The sequence below is a fragment of the Pelophylax lessonae genome, assembly GCF_965119305.1.
Source record: "Pelophylax lessonae genome assembly, chromosome: 4".
Classification (NCBI taxonomy): domain Eukaryota; kingdom Metazoa; phylum Chordata; class Amphibia; order Anura; family Ranidae; genus Pelophylax; species Pelophylax lessonae.
In genome coordinates this window covers 42,378,006-42,400,627 of record NC_138771.1, presented here as the reverse complement: position 1 = coordinate 42,400,627, position 22,622 = coordinate 42,378,006, and the positions used below count along the sequence as shown (strand labels likewise).

Here is a 22,622-nt window from a genome sequence, read left to right as displayed (position 1 = left end):
AGCAGAAAGAGGATTGGTTCCTCTATATGCCACCCCGAAACCCTTCCTATCCAGGTGTACAGGGGTGAGGCATGGGCCCTCTGGAGCATGGGGTTGGAATGAGTCGCAGCGGTGGTGGTATTGGTAGGGGGATGGAATAGGATGATTGCCAGGAGTGGTGGGGGCATGGAATCAGTGGCAGCAGAGGGGGGAATGGGAACAGTGGCAGCAGTGGTGGTGGGGTAGATGGGATGGCATGAGTGGCTGTGGTTGTGGTATTGGTGGGGGGATGGGATGAGTGGCAGTGGTAGTGGTGGGGGGATAGGATGGAATGAGTGGCAGGGGTGGTGTTGGGATGGGATCAGTGGCAGGGGTGGTGGGATGAGATGAGTGGTGATGGTAGTGGTGGGGGGATGAGATGAGTGGTGATGGTAGTGGTGGGGGAAGGATGGGATGGGATGAGTAGCAGCGGTGGTGGGGAGGGGGTGGGATGAGTGGCAGCGGTGGTGGTATGGGGTCAGCTTTTTTGCTTTTTGCTATTTGCTTTTAGTAAATAGTAAATAAAACCCCAATGTGAAATGCTTGCAGTCTGCCATGACACCTTCTCTTAAGATGTATCTAAAAAGTAATAAATATTTTAAAAAAGAACATTTTTTAGGTAAGATGTGTAAGTGGGAACACATACTGTAAACATATGGTGGAGTTTTCTCATAATTGACTGCAAAAGTGGAAATACTCTTTTAAGACAATTTAAAACTGAATTAAATGTAACTGTGAACACTTTGCTTCCCCAGGCCTATGGCGCTCCAATGGGCATCCGATCACCAGGGCGCGAAATCAGTCAAAGAGTACAGCATTGTTCTTTGATTATGAGGATACCAATACTGATAGGCTTGCTCAAATTGCACGTTTCATAGGTGAATCACCAAAACAAAAGCTGAAAGGTAATTTGAGTTTTTACTTTTAGTCCAAGGCCTTGATATTATTATTATTATACAGGATTTATATAGCGCTAACAGTTTGCGCAGCGTTTTACAATGTGAGGGAAGACAATACAGTTACAATACAATTCAAAACAGGAGGAACTAGAGGGCCCTGCTCGTTAGAGCTTAAAATCTAGAACACATTAAACATGGCTTTAAAATCATGCAAGCTCATCTGATTTCTGAATAGATCAAAGCTGAACTTCAGGAATGATCTTTATTGCATGGTTACATTAGTCCAGCTTGACACATTGTAAGTATGCATATCTCATACTTGAAGGAACACTATGGAAGGGGACAATCACTGTTGTAGTTGCGCCTACTGCAGTAATTGCCAAAATTTTCTTGGTCTTGTGTGGCTTTTCTTCTACATAGTGACCACAGGGGGCGCATGCTCGGCACTTTCCATTCACAGAACACCTTGTATTTTTTCAAGGTGTGGTCACTATGTTGGAGGGAAGCAATTTGGCACAGGATCTAGAAGAACATGGCAATTAACCACTTTAACACTGGACAATTTTACCCCCTTTATGCCTAGGCCAATTTTCAGATTTCAGCATGGTCACACTTTGAATGACAATAAGTCATGCAACACTGTACAATAATAAAATATGCCCTGATGCACCCCGTGATGCACCTCCATCCCTCAATAACATAGAAAGTTGCAAAGATTTGCCCTTGGGACTTTAAATGAGGTGTGACACAATTAATGATAAAGGGTAAAAAGCATGTTTATTGGAACATACAATGTCAGCAGGTACCATATTATGAAACAAATTTGTGATGTTTTACATAGTATATTCATAAGTTGCGCTAAATAGTGAAAACATATATGATAATGTAAAAAAGTCCAGAGATAAAGTCCATATAAGGCAAACAGCACGTCTGACGAAATTTTCTGTACAGGTACCGCTTACCAGAGGCTAATGATAAATAGGCCCAAAGATTCCAAGTGATCCACAGGAACCAGATCTCGGACGGACTCCGTGTGTTGAATGGATCTCCTCAGTGTTGAGTGATCATGTGAAATGAAATAAAAAACGCCATAGCGTAAAACCACAAACAAATAGATGTAACACTCCAAGTGATGGAAATATCAGAAAGGTGCTGTAGTAGTGATAGTAAAGAACATAGACACCTCCAATCCTGTGAATATACTCCTTACCAGAGTAATAGAAAAATATTGCAGAAACAAATAGGGTAGAGGACCTCCCCCAATAGGACTGCAGCTTACCAAAAGGAAAGTAAATAGAGCACTTAGATCCCAATCGTGTCACCGAAGAGGGCTAACAAACATATGCCCTTACCAGCTCCAAAATGATAAAGGCAGAAAAAGGTCCTGAATCGCCTAAGCACTTCCGCTGCGAGCAAAACTCCAAATGCTGGTGTCTAGATATTCCAAACCAGGCGCCTCCAATGGGAACACTGATACAGGCTCAGCATACAGATGGTGATGGCTTTGTCAGTCGATTTCTCCCTCAGCTTCAGACAGTCTCGACTGTCCTCTACACTATTTGTTTCTGCAATATTTTTCTATTACTCTGGTAAGGAGTATATTCACAGGATTGGAGGTGTCTATGTTCTTTACTATCACTACTACAGCACCTTTCTGATATTTCCATCACTTGGGGTGTTACATCTATTTGTTTGTGGTTTTACGCTATGGCGTTTTTTATTTCATTTCACATGATCACTCAACACTGAGGAGATCCATTCAACACACGGAGTCCGTCCGAGATCTGGTTCCTGTGGATCACTTGGAATCTTTGGGCCTATTTATCATTAGCCTCTGGTAAGCGGTACCTGTACAGAAAATTTCGTCAGACGTGCTGTTTGCCTTATATGGACTTTATCTCTGGACTTTTTTACATTATCATATATGTTTTCACTATTTAGCGCAACTTATATTTATACATTGTTTCTGAGGTGATAGTCACACTTGAAGTTGCTGCTTACAATCTTTTTGGTTTAGCGCAGTTGTTCACTACTTTTTTTTATAGTATATTCATAGTCAAGTTCAGTATTCCATAGAGCAATCCATGGTAGGTATGAAAATGCATCCTGATCACCTGCTATCACCCCCCCCCCCCACGACCCTCTCCTACTTACCCTGATGTCCTCCCAACCCTTCCAGCCCAGCCCCCCCCCCACCTGGCCCCCGGCATACCTAATCAAGTGATATATCTTTGTTTTGGCTGAGACCCCTTCTGTGTGGGGGTCCATCCACGCATTGTGACCTTGGCCACACCTACAGTTAGCGCGTACCCTCAATGCTTCTCAGACGGGACGCCGGGTCGATTCCATATACGGATCACATTGTTACCGGTTACTTGATTGTTATATGCTGCAGTTCTGTATTTCAAAGCGACTTGTTTTATCACGGCATGTACCTAATCAAGTACCGTATTTCTTTTGCCTTAAATAAAAACCATTTAAAAGAAAATGCATCCTGATAACCCAGCGCGTTTTATGAACAACCTCTTCCTCACTTCCTCAGGAGTTGACTTCCTCAGGAGTTGATGCGATACATGGTTTCTAAGAAATAAACAATTTGTAGCATGTAATGAAGATAGTAGATAGCGAAACACTAAGGGGTCACCAAGGGGCCCATACTTACAAATCTGTTAAAAGAAATCGCATGGTCCTGATCCATTGGCTGCCGCTGGGAATGTCTATTCCAGGAGCTTTGGGCCTGCGATCCACAAGGGCCCGGCAGGACAAACAGGGCCATGCAACACTGTGCCTAAATTAAATTTTTATCATTCTTTTGAGACAAAGCGTTCTTAGTTTCTGTTTTAAAATTTTGAAAATAAATAATCGTTTTTCATAAATGTAGGCCAAATGTATTCTGCTTCCTTTTAGTTGATAAAAATAACCAAAATCGGTGTATATTATTTAATCTGTAGGAAAGTTATAGAGTCCACAAACGTTGGTATATACAGTATATTTACAAATTGATCAATCCTCATGTACTGATGGCTTATCTAATTTCTTGAAGCCCTAAAATACCAGGACAGTATGAATACTCCCCCACTTTTGGAAACTAGACAGTCCAAGGTATTTAGGAAAAGGCATTGTGAATTTTTTGAAGATTTAATTTTTTATCACTTTTTTAGGAAAACAAAGACATTTATTAAAGTTTGTTTTTCATAATTTTTATTATACAGTCATCAGAGCAGTGAAGTTACCATATGACTGGTGCAACAGTGATCAGGGACAATGACTGGTGACAGTATATAAATAAATATTAATATTTTTTTTCACTTTTTTTAAACTTTTCTTATTTTTTTACAATTGTTTTCTTTTTTTACTTTTCTTTTTTTTTAATACTGTGACCATAGAAGTACAGTGTAACCATAGATGTGAACAGAACGGGGACAGCATATAAAACTCATGAAACACAATGCTTTGATGAAGGCTTCATAGCCAATACAGGTCCGGGAATACTCTGTACCTGTACCCATGTAGCAAATAAAGTACTTTTATTAAAGAGAATGCCGAGTTGCCAGCCTTTCCTGATTAAGCACAAATTAAATTCAATACTAAAAGAGAAAACCATAGATTAAGATGAAACTTTGAAACCTACACAACTTGATTATTGGACGTGAGAGATGTATGAACACATCTCATTGCTAGAGAATAGACAATGTAGGACAGACATAATTTAAAATGGCATCTATGGTCTTTTACTGGCCCTCCATTGTGCATATACAGTATATTTTTAAGGAGGGCATTTTTGCTTAAAGTAACAAAACTTGACAATTCAACAGAGTTGGTTTCATCCTCAAACTTAAAGTGTATCTAAACCCCAAACAAATACTGTATGTGATGTAGCACCCTCCTAAATAGGCTGCTAGGATGTTAGGTAAATTAAGTTCTTTAAAGCAGTTGTTGATTTGGATTTCACAGACTGCAGATTTGATTGCTTCCCCCTGCATTCTATAGGCTTCTAGAACATCGAGTGCAGGAAGTGGCAAATGGGCAGCTTGAATATTTATTGTGCTCCAGCAAATCCCTCAGCAGGTGTGCCCAGTAGGTGGCTGGAGTGGACATTAATAGTCTTGGGTCTGGAGCAGCTCTGTTCTTGCCCTGCTGGTTTAAGCTGTGGTAGAGCTTGGGGCCTATTCCCAATTTACTTTAGAGCTGACCAAGCAGTCTCACCCAAGGATCTGGTTTGGAGTACTCACTGAAGAGTGTCGGGTAGAATCTAGGGACTGAGCAGTTGCCGTGAAGCATAGAGATGTCTGAAGGAGACGGGATTTCAGCTGCCCTGAATATATATTGTGACAATAGACCTGATCTCAAAGCTCTTTTCTGAGACAGTTCTCACAGGGTCTCAGTCCTGGCCATTCCGATAAACCCCTAGCACAGAGACTGAAGTCTAACCTAGTCAAGAGTGTCCTCCTATTACTATTCAGTGTGCTTTGAGTATCCCATACCTCCTTTATCCTGCTCTCATCCCAAGTTCTACAAGCAAAAATGTACAAATGGACAACCTAGACTGTTTATTGGAGCAGTCTGCATTGTGTGGGAAAAAAAAAACGTTAAAATCAGCAGCTCCTACGGAGGTAGCCCTACAGAATATATTGCAGCTTACCAGTCCTTAATGTGGTCGCTGCATTTGTTTTCCTATGTTTAGTAAGTACAAAATATTTCTGATCTTGTCAAAAATGCAGTTCCCTTGCCACTTGAAAAGACATTATCTCATCCTCCATATAATGTAGAAGAGCAAAGACAGACATGTTTGTAGTCTAGCCTATGTGACAACCATAGATCTCTCCCTGGATGTAATGGATAGCTGAATGTAGTCACACAGGGAAAGGAAGTGAGTTATTCCAGGTTATTAAAAAGGGCAAAAAAAAAAAAAGAACTGACCACCACATATGCAATATATTACATTTTTTTTTGGATTTAGATATACTTTGAAGCAAAATATGAAAGAAGATGTATATTATAACTGGTGATAAGCATGCTCAGTTTTTACGAGTGTGAATCTATGAAATGGGCTGCAATTAACCTACTTAGCCAAGGAATGTAATATTTTATTTCTTTTTTGTCTTTTAGTTCCCCTGAACGCCATATTAAGGATTATGCAGATCAGTGTTGGGGTCTTACTTATACTGTTTCTGCTTTTTCAAATATTCTTCTGGAGGTATTTATTAGTGCATCCTCTGTACAGTATATCCTACAATTAGTAACTCGCAGGGCTATAGTTTGCTGCCCTGGGCACTTCTAAATGATTATACCCTTTTGTTAAAGTTCTGTCCCTTCTGTCATGTGATTATTTGAAAAAAAAAAAAAAAAATAGTTAAAAGATAAATACAGCACTGCAACCCAACCACTCTTACTGCCTAAGGCCCCTTGCAGATGGGACGGACTCTGTCCTGATCAGCAGGGATCCACTCAGATATCCCCTGCTGAGCAGAGAAAAGCAGGCGGATTACAGGTCCATGTCTGCTCAGTTTCTGCAAAGCATACATGGAAAGAGCCCGCTCGGCTCTATGGGTAGCTAGGTGTAAATGCTGTCTATTTAACCCAACTACCCTCCAAACAGGTGCACCTAAATGTAAGGGAACAGATACTCTTCTGTATTTTTGAGTAGTTCGGATTAGACCTGATGGTAGGTGGGTGTAAATGAACACAAGTTCATTTACACCCGCCTGTCTATTGGGATGAATAGACCTTCCAATCAGGTCTGCCTGAAAAACTGACAGGTGGACCTGATTGGATCTCCTTTGTCAAAGGGGCCTCTACAAAAATCAAACAAAACAAACCTTTAAAATGTATAAATGAACTAAGGTTTTTGTAATGTTATTGCAATGATGTAATGGTGATCTTCAAAAAAAAAAAAACAAACAAAAAAAACGGTGCACTTTCCCACCCACTGCAACTCAAATCTACCAAATTCAAAAGACCCGTATCTCTAGATCAGCCTTTTCCCAATGTTTTCACCTCTGAGTGAACCTTGGAATTACAGTATTTTCAGGTTTTGAGGCATCCCTGCTAAAGCTAATTCAGAGATTGGTGGGAAAGTGCCCCTTACATTGGTGGCTAGTGGGAAGAAATACCCCCTTAGAGTGGTGATCAGAATGACACCCTTACAGATAGCTAAAAAGAGCATTGGTGTCATGTAGCTGGCCCTAGCAGGTGTCGTTGATCTGGATCTATGCAAGCACCATAAAATAGGAGGTCAGTTAGCCACAACTCAAACAACCCCTACCAACCCTTGGAGGAACCCTATCTAGGATGGTTGCTCTAGAAAGTCTTAATGCACTTTCTCTGCATGCATTATTCATAAGCCAGAAGGGAAAACCTTTATTCAAAATCTTCTTGAATAAAGTACATATTTCCATTGATGGACTATCCCTTTAGAAAAGATAAAAGCTGCATATGGTATCAACACAATAACATTACTACCCTGCTCAACTCATTACATCTACCAAGAACTTTGAGAGTGCGTGTGTAAGTCAGCACTGCTACATAAACCACTTAATACAATAAATCATCAAAAAATAAATAATCATCAAATAAATATAAATATAAAGTGCTCAATGCAGTCCGTGCCAAATATAGTGCAACAGTATCCTCCTGAAAATAAATGATGTCCCCATAATTTCAGGGTAAACTGTTCATAAGTCCAATGTGCCCAAAAGTGCTTCTGTGCTCCAATCTGAAGAAAGTGCTTGTGCTCTCCCTCTGATTCCCTACTCACCGGAACAGTATGCAATCCAAGCCTGTACGACACAAAGACTGTGCGGGGCTGCTGTGCCCTCTTTGGATGTCTGTGTCCCAAACGCTGTTCTTGTGTAGGATTTACAAGTAAAAGTCTGATACACAGCATTATGTGGTCCGGTGGTTGCTGCTCCTGCAGCGTGCGTTCCACCGTCCGGAAGTGACATCGTACGCTCTGCCTCGCTAGACACATTTTTCCCTCCCCTTGGGCATCATCTGTAGCCAAGGCACAATTGGAGCAGATTGGAGCACAGAAGCACTTTTGGGCACAGTTGCACTTATGAACAGTTTACACTGAATTTATGGGGACATTATTTATTTTCAGGAGGATACTGTTGCACTATATTTGGCACAGACTGCACTGAGCACTTTATATTTATTTGATGATTATTTATTATTTGATGATTTATTGTATTAAGTGGTTTATTTAGCAGCCCTGACTTACATATGGCTCTTTTCCACTGCATGGAACCGAACGGTTCGGCTCGCTTTTGTGCTTTTCCACTGCTGGTACCGCATGGTATGGTGTAGGAACGGTTAGGTACGGTACGGCGGTGCTTTTCCACTGCATGGAACCGAACGGTACGGCTCTCAAAAACAGTACCTACTCGATTGTGGTTCAAGAGGTACCGTACCCGGTACCATATCCCACAATCCTTTGCATGCAGTCACTACTAGCCACTGATTGGTCAGAGAATCCCACCCACCCCATTGTTATCCCACCCACTTAACTTTAGTACTACTTTAGTGGAAAAGCAAACCATACCGTACTGTACCGAACCGTTCCAACACCGTACCATGCGGTACCAGCAGTGGAAAAGCAAACCGGGCCAAGCAGGGCCAAGCAGGGCCGAGTAGACCCGAGCCGGTACTTGCAGTGGAAAAGTGCCAATACACTCTCAATTTAAAGGCACCTGCACCGTATTTGTCAGCAGCAGCTTTAATTTACTAACATTCAAACTCAGCACATTATATATCCATAAGCGCGAGGATCTCCCTTTGTTACCAAGAACTTTGTCAACATCTGGGGGAATGACAGACTTGTACATCTTTATAAGCTCTCTCATTTTTAACACTTTCAACTTTTTAAAGTATAACCTTAGTAGGATTATGCAGTTGAAGGCAACAGAGTCTCGTTCATAGACTTTTGTCAGACTTGCTTGTCAACTACAGAAACCACCAAACAGGAGGAAAAAGACACATGGTCTTGTGGTTTTTTAATTATAAAAAGCCTTCTGATGCTCAACATTTCCTTTACCCCCTTCCCATTACTGCTGAATATAGTCACAAATGTTCAGATGTGAATAGTAGAAGGAAACAAAATAAGAAAACATTTATCGTACTTTGTGTATTCTGAGGATTGGCACCCAAATGTTCATTGTGGTAAATACAGCCCAGATTGTCTTGTACAGTCTATGGGCTCAAACATATATTTATTATTATATCCGTTTTTATACTGCTTACAATTCCCACAGTTCTTTACATATTGTACATTCACCTCGGTCCCTGCCCTTAAGGAGCTTGCAATCTAAGGTACCTAACTTGCATACATATAAACACATACTCTACCCAATTTAGGAAGGAGCTGACTAACGTACCTTGTCTTTGGAATGTGGGAAGAAACCAGAGTCCCCGTGGTCCACTCTAGTAGTCCTATCCACTAAGCCCCTGTGATTTCTATTTGATGGAGGTCAGAAAGGACAGGAGGAAAGGAAAAACCTTCCTAAAGGGCAAAAAAACATGAATAATTGCAAATTATTCCAGTGAATAGTGATGGGCCGAACACGCACCGGTACGGTTCGCACCAGAACACCAAGAACGGGGAAATGTTTGTCAGAACATTTGAACTCCATTGAAGTCTATGGGACTCGAACATGAAAAATCAAGAGTCCTCATTTTAAGGCTTAAATGCAAGTTATTGGCAAAAAAAAAAGTGTATCGGGGTCCAGGTACTGCTCTGGGGGATATGTACCAATGCAAAGGGTTTTTAAAGGAGCAGTGATTTTGATGATGCTTAAAGTGAAACAATAAAAATGAAAAATTCCTTTAAATATCATGCTTGGGGGTCCCCTTAATGTGCCTGTAAAGTGGCGCATTTGTGTGATGTATGTAGCCTGCTGCAGCAATACTGACATTTCTAAAGGAAAAAATGTCATTTAAACTTGCTTGCGGCTGTAATGTATTGTCGGCTCCCGGAAATACAGATAAAAAAACATAAAATAAATGGTGTAGGGTCCCCCCCAGTCCCTTCGGGTCTGGTATGGATTTGGATCTGGTACGCAAATTTTATTTAAAAAAGACGCGCAGGCACAAGGCGCAGGAACGAGCACTACTGTTGAAATCGCATGTACTTGTCATACAGGTGCAAAAAATTAGGTGTTGGTGGTGCCCTAAACCAAAAACATTGTTGGAAGCTAGCATAATCAAGATTCAGGAATAGGATAGGCCTGCATACGCAGTCTTCAAGGGATGCCAGACCCCTAGCAAATTCTAATTCAATCAATTCCTGTTCATCCAGGACTGATTCATTTTCATAAATGTCAGCTGGTCAACAGAGTCTGTGGACAGGCGCACTCTTTTATCAATCACAAAACCTCCAGCAGCACTGAATGTCCATTCAGAAAGCCAGCTGGAAGCAGGACAGGCCAGCAGCTCAATTGCATATTGAGCAAGTTCTGGCCAGTGGTCCATCCTCAAGACCCAGTAACCCAGTGGATGCTCAGTTGGAAATGTCTCCATGTCTACTCTTTCCCCTAGATAATCCTGCACCATATGATGGAGACGCTGCCAGTGGTTGCTTAAACCTAACAGCCTTGGGCGCTGAGGACTAAAGAATTGTTTAAAGGCATCGGTCAGCTGGCCGCCTTTTCCACCTCTACTCATTTGGCTGAATGATGCCTCAGAAACACGCCCAGAGAAGGTTAACCTCCCAGTGCCTGGAAAGGTGTTACACAAGTTTTTCTTCAAGGTGTCCTCAAGATGTTTCATCCTCTGCTCCCTCTGTAAAGGCAGGATGAGCTCTGCAACTTTACCCTTGTAACGTGGATCAAGAAGGGTTGCCAACCAGTAATAATCCCTCTCCTTGATACCACAAATCCTCTGGTCTTTTCGCAGGCTTTGCAGAATCAGGGAGCCCATGCAGTGTAAGTTTGAGGAGGCATGCGATTATGAGTCCTCTGGGTCACTAAGGATGACATTGTCAGGAGAAACCTCTTCCCAGCAAGGTATAACTCCTGTGGTTTCTGGGGAATGAAAACCATCCCTTGAAGACTGCTGTATGTTATCCTCTACATCCATGCTTCCACAATCCTCCTCCTGTTCCTCCAGTGTGTTTTGTGGCCCCGCAAGTATGTTATCTGCATAAAGGTGGACTTTGGAAGAAAGGAAGTCCTCCTCTTCCTCCCACTGTTCTGCCTCAAATGCCCTGTCCATGATTCCATGAAGCATGTGCTCCAGCAGGAAGACTAGAGGGACAGTGTCACTGATGCATGCATTGTTGTGGCTCACCATCCTTGTGCCCTCCGCAAATCAAGACAGGGCAGTGCATGCATCCTTTATCAGCAGCCACTGGCGTGCCGAAAAGAAGCCAAGCTCCCCCAAGTCTGTCCTTGTGCCATACCCACACAGGTACTCATTATTGGCCCTCTGCTGCGTGTGCATTGCCAATGTTGAGTTTCACAAATGATGCGGTTGGTGGGCAGGTTGATTTCCTGTTGAATCTCAGGTAACCGAGCATTGGCATTGTGTGACTGCCGGAAATAGCCACAGTCTTTTCTGGCCTGATCCACAGGCTTCTTGTCTACAGCTACTCCTTCAGTAGCCTTACCATCATGCCCATAGGAGTCACCTGAATTATTTGATCATAGTGTCAGTTACATGATGTTGGAGGATGCGCAGCAATTTGAATGCTCCGATGTTGGTTCCCAGGTTGAGGAAGGGAATAACAAGAGCCTAGAGAGAGGGGGTGACAATAACGGACAAGAAACTAGCAGTCATGTTGCCACAGCTGCAGCATACTGCCAAGTTTGCTCTAGTGATGAGGAGGGAGGGGATCATGAGGTCAAAGACTGTACTTGGGTGCCTGAGAGAATAGATGAGGAAAGTGAGGAGAAAAGTGATGAGGATGAGGTGGCACAACTCCAATGAGCCAGGATGTGCTCCAGGGCCTTAAGGGCAGCCACCCTATTGCAATACACCACAGAGCTCCACAGATGCAGGGCACTGCTAACTCCCCGCTGACTTCCAAAAGTTCATTGATGTGGGCTTTTTTTCAATGTGCAGTAGACCGCAGCGTTGCTGTTTGCAATCTCTGTCTGATGCGGATCAAGCGTGGCCAGAATACCAGCCGCTTGGGCACCACGTGCTTGACAAGACATAGGACGACCTTCCATGCAGTCTGTTGGCAACGGAACCTGAAAGATCGACATCATAAAAAAAATACTTCACCTTGCTCCTCATCTGGGATCTCTACCCCTACTATACCTCATGTCTTCTCAAAAACCTGCACTGAGAGGGATGATGGTATAGCAATGCGCCACAGAACCTTGCACACAATCTAGTATGAGCCTGTGTCACAGAGGATGAGGAGGATGAAGACAACTTAGTTATCCACTCCACCAACTCTTCTGCATTTTGTGGCTCAATAACACAGCCAGCACCGGAAAAAAAGGACAAGCGTGCTCAGCCTGCAGAGAATAGACCCTGTCCATGACCACCACTTTTCCTTGTGGACACAGAGGCTGCTTGCCATCTTTTAGTGGCCTGTGAGCATCTGCCTCTCCTTGTTGGCCTTTTGGACATGATGTGGATTTTAGGGGGGTTTTTATAACTGTTTATTATAGAATGTGGGATGGAAATACGATGCTTCGGTGCAATCATTTTGTGCTTGGTGCACTATAAACTCTTTTATTATGGTGTTTTATATTTTGGCAGGGGTTTTTATAACTTTTTAGTTAAGAGTGTGGAAAGGGAATATGGTGCTTGGGTACAATACTTTTGTGCTTGGTGCACTATAAACCGTTTTATTATATATTTTGTATGAATAAATAAAAGCCCAAAAAAAAGAAAACCCCTGCTGAGGCAGAAGGAAAAGTGCTGGAGATGTACAAGGGGGTACAGCAATTATGCCCTTAATATTATTAGTGCTGGTGTGCCAACAACAAAAACACCCACGTGTAGAGCAGAAGGAATAGCGCCAGAGATGCACAAGAGGGCAGCAATTATGCCCTTCATATTATTAGCGCTGGTGCGCCAACAACAAAAACACCCACGTCTAGAGCAGAAGGAATAGCGCCTGAGATGCACAAGGGGGGCAGCAATTATGCCCTTAATATTATTAGTGCTGGTGCGCCAACAACAAAAACACCCACGTCTGGAGCAGAAGGAATAGCGCCTGAGATGCACAAGGGGGGTAGCGATTATGCCCTTTCTATTATTAGTGGTGGTGCGCTAACAACAAAAACACCCATGTCTGGAGCAGAAGGAATAGCGTCTGAGATGCACAAGGGGGTACAGCAATTGTGCCCTTAATATTATTAGTGCTGGTGTGCCAACAACAAAAACACCCACATCTGGAGCAGAAGGAATAGCACCTGAGATGCCCGGGGGGGGGGGGGGGGGTCAGCAATTATACCCTTAAAAAAAAAAAAATATATATATATATATATATATATATATATATATATCTATCAATGAAATAGTAAAGGGTATCAGTGGGTTGACACAAAGGTCTGGTATACAATAGACTTCAGTTGCCCCACTACATTGTGTAACATAAAAATCAGCCCTACACTATACTGCATTCCCATTTCCAAATTGTACAGTTTCTACCATCTCTCCATTGTACCTCCATTCTCCCATCCTCTAGTTCAGTGGTCTCCAAACTGTGGCCGGGGGCAGGATGTGGCCCTTTGCTTGCCATCTTTTCTGCCCTTGTGGCACTATCCCTCTCACTGACACCAAAAATAGGGCACGATTCCTCCCACTGATACCAATTATAGGACACTATTTCTCCTCTTACTGACCACAGACACAATGTAATTTTTTTTACTTCCACTAACCACCAAGTCCGAGACATTATTTACATTGACTCTGTGACATTTTCTACTCCCAAGGACCACAGTCTGGCCCTTCTAATATCTGAAGGACAGTAAACTGGCCCTTTGTTTAGGAAGTTTGAGACCCATGCTCTAGTTGCTTCTTTTCTCTAACATTGTATCTCCTCTCTCCTATTCCCTTGATTGTATCTGCTACCCCAACTATATCTCGCCGTTCCCATCCATTCACTGTATTATTATTATTATTATTATTATTATTATAATACAGGATTTATATAGCACCAACAGTTTGCGCAGTGCTTTACTATATGAGGGAAGACAATACAGTCACAATAAAATTCAATACAGGAGGAATTAGAGGGCCCTGCCCTTACAATCTAGAAGGGAGGGTCAAGTAAAACAAAAGGCAATAACTGTGGGGAATGAGCTTATGGAGAAAATGGAAGTACAGTTGTTAGGTGTGGGTAGGATAGGCTTCTCTGAAGAGCAGGGTTTTCAGGGATCGTCTAAAAGCTAATAGAGAAGGAGATAATCGGACAGATTGGGGTAAGGAGTTCCATAGGGTTGGAGAGGCTCTGGAAAAGTCCTGGAGGCGAGTATGGGAGGAGGCGACAAGGGAGCTAGAGAGCAGGAGGTTTTGAGCCAAACGAAGTGAGCGATTAGGTTGGTATTTTGAGACTAGTCTAGTGATGTAGCTGGGGGCTAAATTGTGGATGGCATTGTAAAATGTTGTTAGTATTTTGAATGTAATTTGTTGGGTGAGCGGATGCCAGTGGAGGGATTGACAGAGAGGTGTAGAGAACACGGAGCGATTGGTAAAGTGGATGAGTCTGGTGGCAGCATTCATGATAGATTCAAGGGGGGATAGCCTATGTAGAGGTAAGCCAATGAGAAGGGAATTGCAGTAGTCGAGGCGCAAGATGACCAGGGAGTGAACTAGGAGCTAGGAGTTCTGTCATTGGTTAGAAAGGGGCCTATTTTGGAGATGTTGTGAAAGTTGAAGCGGTAAGATTTGGACAGTGATTGGATGTGGGGCTTGAGTCCAGGACAACACCTAGGACCTTGGCATGCGGGGATCGGGGGAAGGAGCATGTGGTGGAGGAAAAATTATAAGTTCTGTTTTGGATAGATTTAGTTTGAGGAAGTGGTTTGACATCTGGACTGATATATCTGCTAGTAAATTAGTGATACGTGAGAAGACCGAGGGAGTAAGTTGAGGGGTGGATAAATAGATTTGGGTATCATCAGCGTAGAAATGGTTTTGGAAGCCATGGGAGGCTATCAGCTGACCCAGAGAGGTGATGTAGATTAAAAATAGGAGATGTCCAAGAACAGAACCTTGGGGGACCCCAACAGAGAAAAGAAGAGGAGGAAGTAGAATCGTAAGTAATGCTTACGGAGACCAAAGTATCTTTTGACTCAATTTCTCTGTTGAATTTCTTTACAGATGTTATACTGCTTACCTAATTAAGAAAAACAAAAGGAGCCTCTATTATCTGTCATGGAGATAACAACCCAGTGCTGGAGACTGCCCTGTCCGACTAGCTGAAGTGGCTCTATTTCCAGGGCACAAACCTCTGCAAAATGCATAGTAGACAGCACTTAGTATGATCCTCAGCTGTGTGTTTCTGGTTTTATGTATGAGGGTCTTAACATTAAAAAGTTTGTGGATTTACTGGATTCTACTGCTTCTATTTAAATTTTGTTGTGAGCATTGATGATCTATATATGCAAGAAGGTTTGTGTACTTCACTGGGGGTTTTATTGCACATGTGTCTGGAAACTCCTGAATTATTTGATTTTACCCGCACTTCACAAGTACCTTGGAACCTCAGAAACGCAGAGGGTTTCAATATATATATATATATATATACTGTATATACTGTATATATATATATACTGTGTATATATATATATATATATATATATATATATATATATATATATATATACTGTATATATAATTAATTGTATTTATTTATTACAGGTACTTATATAGTGCCATAAATTTTACGCAGAGCTTTACATACTACATATATTATACATTCACATCAGTCCCTGTCCTTACTAGCGTACAATCTAAAGTCCCTAACTCAAATTCTTACATACATATACTAGGGCCAATTAAGACAGGAGCCAATTAACATACCAACATGTCTACTCTTTGGAGTGTGGGAGGAAACTGGAGTACCTGGAGAAAATCCACACAGGTACAGAGAGAACATGCAAACTCCATGCAAGTAGTGCCATGTTTGGGATTCAAACCAATGATAAATTAATGCCCCATACACACGTGCAGATTATCTGCAGACTTTTGTCTGCAGACTTACCAAAACCATATAATATGAGGTCAAACCTAAACACTTTCAATTTGTATGCAATCCGGCAGGCCCTTGCACTACATAGAAAAGGTAAGTCTGCAGACAAAAGTCTGCAGATAATCTGCACGTGTGTATGGGGCATAAGTTTGGTAAGCAAATTTGCAGACTAGTCTGTCCCCTCCTGACTCCAACAGCTAACTTACCTATTGGTTCATGATGAATTGGTTCAGAAACCAACATTTTGGGGCCAGAAACAGGAAAGGGCAGCTAAATCTCGGCTTTGCTTTCCAAAGTCAGTATTTTCATGCCAGAGAACCTGGGTTTTGAGGGTGATGGAACTCTTGAGAAGACTTTGAAAGAGTCATAAAAGCTCCTGAGGATCTCTGTTCCTAATTAAAGTAGAACTTTAACCTTTCAATTAAAAATATGCGCTGCAGCAATTAATTATAAGTGTGTTTGCGCTCATCGTCCCCTTGCAAAGTTCCACCAATACCCATTGATCCTGTCAGTGAAGTCCACTCAATGCAGCTTCCTGCGATGGTGGGGAAACAATGCTGAAAGGCTTACAGATTCAGAGCATAGTGGTCACTCATGTAGGTTGTGTCTGCTTGCACTACAATGAGATGAGAAGAGGTTGCAGGGGATGTGGCTTTTAGCATTTTCACTGCTGATTACCAAGCCTGTAGCTTGTCAGCACCTGGCCACATCTTGTCCTGCCCACTGCTTTGACAACACTGACTCTGTTGCTGAAACCCTCCCACTGTAAGCTGGAGTGCCTAGGAAGGGGAGTATGTGAGACACAAATGAAGATCAGCGAAGGTGAAGAGTTTTTTTTTTACTTTTTGAGGCATGTGCATTGCATAGAAACTCGATTTGGTACTTGTTTATACAGGGACCTTCAGCTATACTTTAATGTTGGCATCAGGAAAGGTTTGTTTTAAAGAATTAAAAAAAAAATAATTTTAATGAACACTGTCCTTTAAATCAACAGTCTCAAAAAAGCTGCAGCCCGGGGGCCAGATGCGGCCCTTTGTTTGCCTTTATCAGGCCCTTGAGGCACTATTCCACTCACTGATACTAACAATGGGGTATCATACCTGTCACTGACACCAAAAATAGGGTACTATTTCTCCAACTGACACCATCAAAAGGGCCAATTCCTCCCTCTGACAACAACTATGGGGCACAGTTCCTTTAATTGATACCAACTATGGGGCGCAATTCCTTCCATTGATACCACTGATGGGGCATAATTCCTTCCATTGATACAATTGATGGGGCATAATTCCTTCCACTGATACTAATGATGCGGCATAATTCCTTCTATGAGAATTGGGTCTCTTTTCTTTCCACTGATATCAACAAAAGGGCAAAATTCCTCCCACTGACACCAATGATGGGACAGAATTCATTCCATTGACACCAACAATGAGGCACTATCCCACCCACTGACACCAATGATGGGGCACTATTCCTCCAACTGATTCTAACAATGTGGCACTGTTCCTTCCACTGACAACAGTGATGGGGGCACTAGTCCTTCCACTGTCAACAAAGATAGGGCATTGTTTACTCCCACTGGATGCCAGGACATTTTCTATTCACTCCTGCTGGCCCTAGTCCACCCCCCCCCCCTAAAGTCTGACCCTTTATGTAGAACGTTTGGAGACCCCTGCATTAAATGTTGATTTTAAAGGAGAGTGTTCAGTTCACTTTATAAATTCATGCATAAGTTTGGAACCATCCACAGAAAACCTAATGTCCCAAAAACCTCTTCATTTAATTTACTTACCTTTCTGATGTTGCAATTCATCTTTTCCAGGCAAGTATTTTTCTAGCCATAATTGTTTCTATGGACATAGAGATTATTATTCTTGCATCAAAGATTGGCAACGGCGATAAACAGGTAAGCAACAAGCTGGGCTATGTTTGTTCAGAGGAATAATAGGAAAGCCAGGCATGCCAAAAGCAGCAGTAAATGCAAATATATTTATGTACATATGATCCACTTCATAGTTAGGTCCGTCTGCCACCCCCGACCCATGGAGCACCAGCCGCCACTGTGTAAGATCCTCCAAAATGCTTCACACATGCATGATCACAAACATCTATGAACACTACAAAGATCCATGTACTCTAACCTCTCCATTTCTTGTGTTTTCGGTAAGTAAAAAGATTGAAAGTTTGCAGCAAGGCTGTCTGACCTGTGGCCCATGGGGCCTTTGTTGTGCTGGGTTTTAGTTACAGCCTATGCAGAGTGGTAGAAAAGTTCAGAGTGCTGGAACGCACCCAAGCACCCGGCACTCAAATGACACCAGCATAAGAGTGACCTCTTACCCAACAGGGATAGTATAGTTCCAGGTATTTGGGAAGAGAGGAAGTGTTGCAGGGGTATGTGTTTTCATGTAAGTAACCACTGAACACCAATGAAGGGGGGGTGGAGGGGATCCTAAAGTTACTACCACTTACACCAAAGAAAGGAAGTGGGGCTATTGCTTCTGACTTTGTTGCTGCCACTATCCCTGACACCAACGAAGCGGGTGTTTATTATATCTGCTACTGACATGAATGCTAAGGGTCATTATTGCTGCCAATGTGAGACCAGTATAGTGGGCTTATTATTCTTACCTATGCTCCGAGCTGAACCCCACTTCCCAGGGTTATGATTAAGCGATTTGGTTCGTGAAACATGTTACCTTGCTGCTACAGTCCTGTTGTATCGTGATTTAGTGATGGTATGTGTGGATTTTTTAATATTAAAGCATTTATACTTCTGGAGATTGGAGTGCGGTCACTTTGCACATACTTTGACAGTTTTTCAGTTCACGGACTGGACCAGCACCAGATCTTCAGTACAGCTATTGTATCACCTGGGGCGTTGTTTCAGCCTTTTTGACGTATTTGATTCCACTTCCCAGAAGCTCTTGCGCATACCTACCACTGTCCATGAAAGGGAGATATCTTGACAGTATGCAGGTGAGCAGAGGTTTCCTTGTAAATGGAGTAAATGGAGTTTCCTAAAAGAGGTTATCTCTGTTATATACATGTCTTCTTCTGCTTTTATTACTTTACATATGACCACCGCCTGATTATTAACACTTAGAAATTGTATAAAAAATGATTCATTTAAATGCAGTCCACTATATTTGCGGATATAAATGTAGCCCTTGGACCCATTAAAGTTGGACACCAACGTGTTATAGAGCACTTTGAATGAGGTGTGTTAATAGATTGATGTGATGGATAGATTGTAGACATGTGCAGTTCATTTTGTTCCGAATATTCAAACAAATTTTTAGTTATTTGGAGATTCAAATATGTCCGAATTACAGTATAAATTAATTTTATCGAATGCTCAAAATAACTAAACTAAATTGGTCCAAATTTCCAAAATTCGAATAAAATTTTACATCAAATTCCATTTGAATTCGAACTGTAAACATGTTTCTGAAATCAAAGACTCTGTGTGTTATTAGAGTGCCATTTCAAAATAATACTGTTTTTGTTAAGCCAAAGGGGATTTAAAGAGTCGTAATCATTTGAAGATTTTTCTTTTGTTTGTTCACTTTGCCACATTTAAATTAAAAAAAAAATCTAAAATGTCTGATTCAACCGATTTGAAATTTATCTATTCAAACGTTTTGAATCGAAAAAGTCAATAAATTCAAAGAAAATTTGAAAAAGACATAATACGAATTCTGAATATGAATCCTGAATATGTATTGAACGAATTAAATGAATTTAACTAAATAATTAGATTAACAAATCGAAACAAAACTATTTTCTTGGTCAGGCGAGTGTCTAATAGATTGTCTTAAAGTGATATTAAACCTTCATTTTTTTAAGCACTTTCAGCAGCTTAATTAATCACTTGCTGGTCATGTGACTGCTGCCACAGGTTTCCTTTTTTAGGGTGGCTCTTTTCTCTTGCAGCATCCTATGGAGCCATCTTTGCATGCCTGGACTAGAGTTGTGTCTCTCTACACTGCGTGCATCAATAAAAACACACAGCTCCATAGCCTAGGATGGCAAGGCACTGCTCTTCTCCCTCCACCAAACAAACTAACTGAAGACTGAACTTTCCACTGTTAACTCTTTCCTGTGAAGACTAGAAGTTCATGGAAGCAATATAGAAGAACAGAGAGCCAACAGCATTGAAAGTTGTAATCTGCAAATGCTGGTGTAAGATTTTTTAAAAAAAATAGTTTACTGGGGAATGTTTATTTTATTATTTTTTTTTATGATACAGGATTTATATAGCGCCCACAGTTTGCACAGCGTTTTACAAAATAAAGGCAGAAAGTAAAGTTACAATACTAATCGATACAAATTAAATCAATTTTATTTCACCCAATGTGTTCAATTAAAAAATGCTGAGGGTTTAACACTACTTTAAAATTAATAAGTTCACCTTTTGGAACATGTGACATGTTCCACCCGTATTTAAGATGGAACATGTAACATGTTACAACTCCTGCCACCAGTTCCCCTAATCCCCCCATGGGAATCTTCTCTTGACACCGGCTATCACTTTTTGAAAAGAGAATGGCCATGTAGGGTTCCGCCCTCACAGCCATGTCATTCATTTACAATTTCCTGCAAATGAATGGACTACAAGTACTGTCAGCCACCATGGCTGATGGCTTGTTTTTCTGAATGAACTGCAAGGGTGCTGATGGGCACTTTTGTAGCCCTGCAGATTTCAACAGACAGCTGGTATGAAGGTACTGACAGAAAGTTGCAGGGCTTGTTTGCAGAAGCCTAGGATTGCACCCCTGATCCACTGATCGCGGGTGCAGTTTTTTGCAGAGTCCTCCAGGAAAAAAATGTTAAAGCGGAGTTCCACCCTAAGAAAAAAACTTTTCAGCATCAGGTAGAGTAAAAAAAAAACTGAAAAAGAATTGGATAGTTCATTTCTTTTTTTGTTTCACTTACCTTGTTTTTAATGAAAATTAACTTACCTTCCTCTTCCCCCTTATGCGGCCATGGCCCCCGACGTCACTTCCTCCTTTGCATTGCGTCCTGGGAGATGAGCGTCATCAATCCCAAGATGCAATGGGAATGGCCGGCCGCTACTCTGATTGCTGATCGCAATCTACAGCGCATGCGCGAGATTGCGATCGGCATTCTGGGTAGCTGAAACCAGGAAGAGCGACACAGCGGCTTCAGACACCCACACCGGAGATGGCCGCGCTCTTCAATCAATTTTAAAGGTAAGATTTTATCTATTTTCATTTACTGTACACTACTGTAATGTGGGGTTAGTGTTAGTGTAATTGGGGTTAGTTTAGGATTAGGGTGGTATTTTTAGCTAAAAAATGTGTATGTGGCTGGAACTCCGCTTTAAATGCACTTTTTTTTTTCTGCAAAAATATGTGCATTTATTATTTTCTCTGGAAAGGTAAAGTTAACCTTTAAGCATATTTTTATGGACAACTAAAACATCTAAAATCTAGAGAAAGACAACATTTTACCTGTTCTGTGTAAGGGGTTGATTTTTTTTTTTTTTTTTTTTAATGATTAGGAGATTATACTGTTAGTACTATGAAGAATAATTTTGTTAACACAGCCAGTAGAGGGCATGAGAAGCACACATAACGAACCTACTGAAACTAAAACCCGGAAGAACCTGGCTAATTTACTGTTACAACACAGCAGAATTAAATGAAAAATGTGTCAAAAATAAATGTCCTAAAACTAAAGCCACTATATAGAAAAACCTCTCCACGTACAATAAAGATGAATTATTAGTAGCAGAATAAAAAGGTGGAACTTTAGACAATACTTTTTTCTTATACATTTTGCATTGATTCGTTAGAGATCAGAAACTCAGATTCCCATTCTCATTCTCTTTTTTTTTTTTTAATTCGCGCAAAGGGTAGGAAATTTTCCTTCATTTTGTAGTTTGTAGGTAGTGGTCACAGTGGATTGATTCATTAGAGATCAGAAACTCAGATTCTCATTCTTTCTTTTAATTTGTGTGCAAAGGGTAGGAAATTTCCCTTCATTTTGTAGTTTGCAGATAGTGATCACAGGGATATAAAGATAAATCCTTCTAAATGGCGACTGAGAAAACAATAAAACTTATTTGAATCTAACTCCTCCCACTTTATCAAATACATTTTAAATGAAGTGAGATTTAAAACCAAACTCTGGGAAATGTAAAAGTTCTTTCTTGCACTGGAGTTGTGTGCACAAGCAGATGGTGCTCCCCCATGTTCCATTGGTGCTCTGTCCCATGGCATCATCACATCCAACGCAGGGATTTGAACCCGGAATTGGGCGTCATTCTGGCAGGTACTTAAACTGCTGAAGCATGAAGGAGAAGGCACTGCGGGGACCGGTCTAGCAGCACATAGGAGCAGGGGTCAGGTAGAAAAGTCTTTCTGTTATAGACCTACAGTAAATAAGCAGGTAAACCATACCTCTCAACTTTTTTAGATGGGAACGGGTGACACCTATCAGCAAAAGTATGTAGACATAGGACATGCCTCCTGCCATGCCCCCTTAAAGGATAATTATACAAAAAAAAATAATAATTATAAAACCCA

At 41.4% G+C, this 22,622-nt stretch overlaps 1 protein-coding gene across 1 annotated transcript in view; it reads left to right on the top strand.

Annotated features, from left to right (window-relative positions):
* LOC309552497 (uncharacterized protein) overlaps positions 1-22,622 on the top strand; it is a gene marked incomplete at both ends in the record, with an annotated part of 102,962 nt that overhangs the window by 4,152 nt on the left and 76,188 nt on the right. Inside the window, 2 exons of the mRNA XM_082253466.1 lie at positions 774-923; positions 6,027-6,114. Of these exons, the coding sequence (XP_082109592.1) occupies positions 774-923; positions 6,027-6,114 (238 nt within the window). The remainder of the gene's footprint in view (positions 1-773; positions 924-6,026; positions 6,115-22,622) is intronic.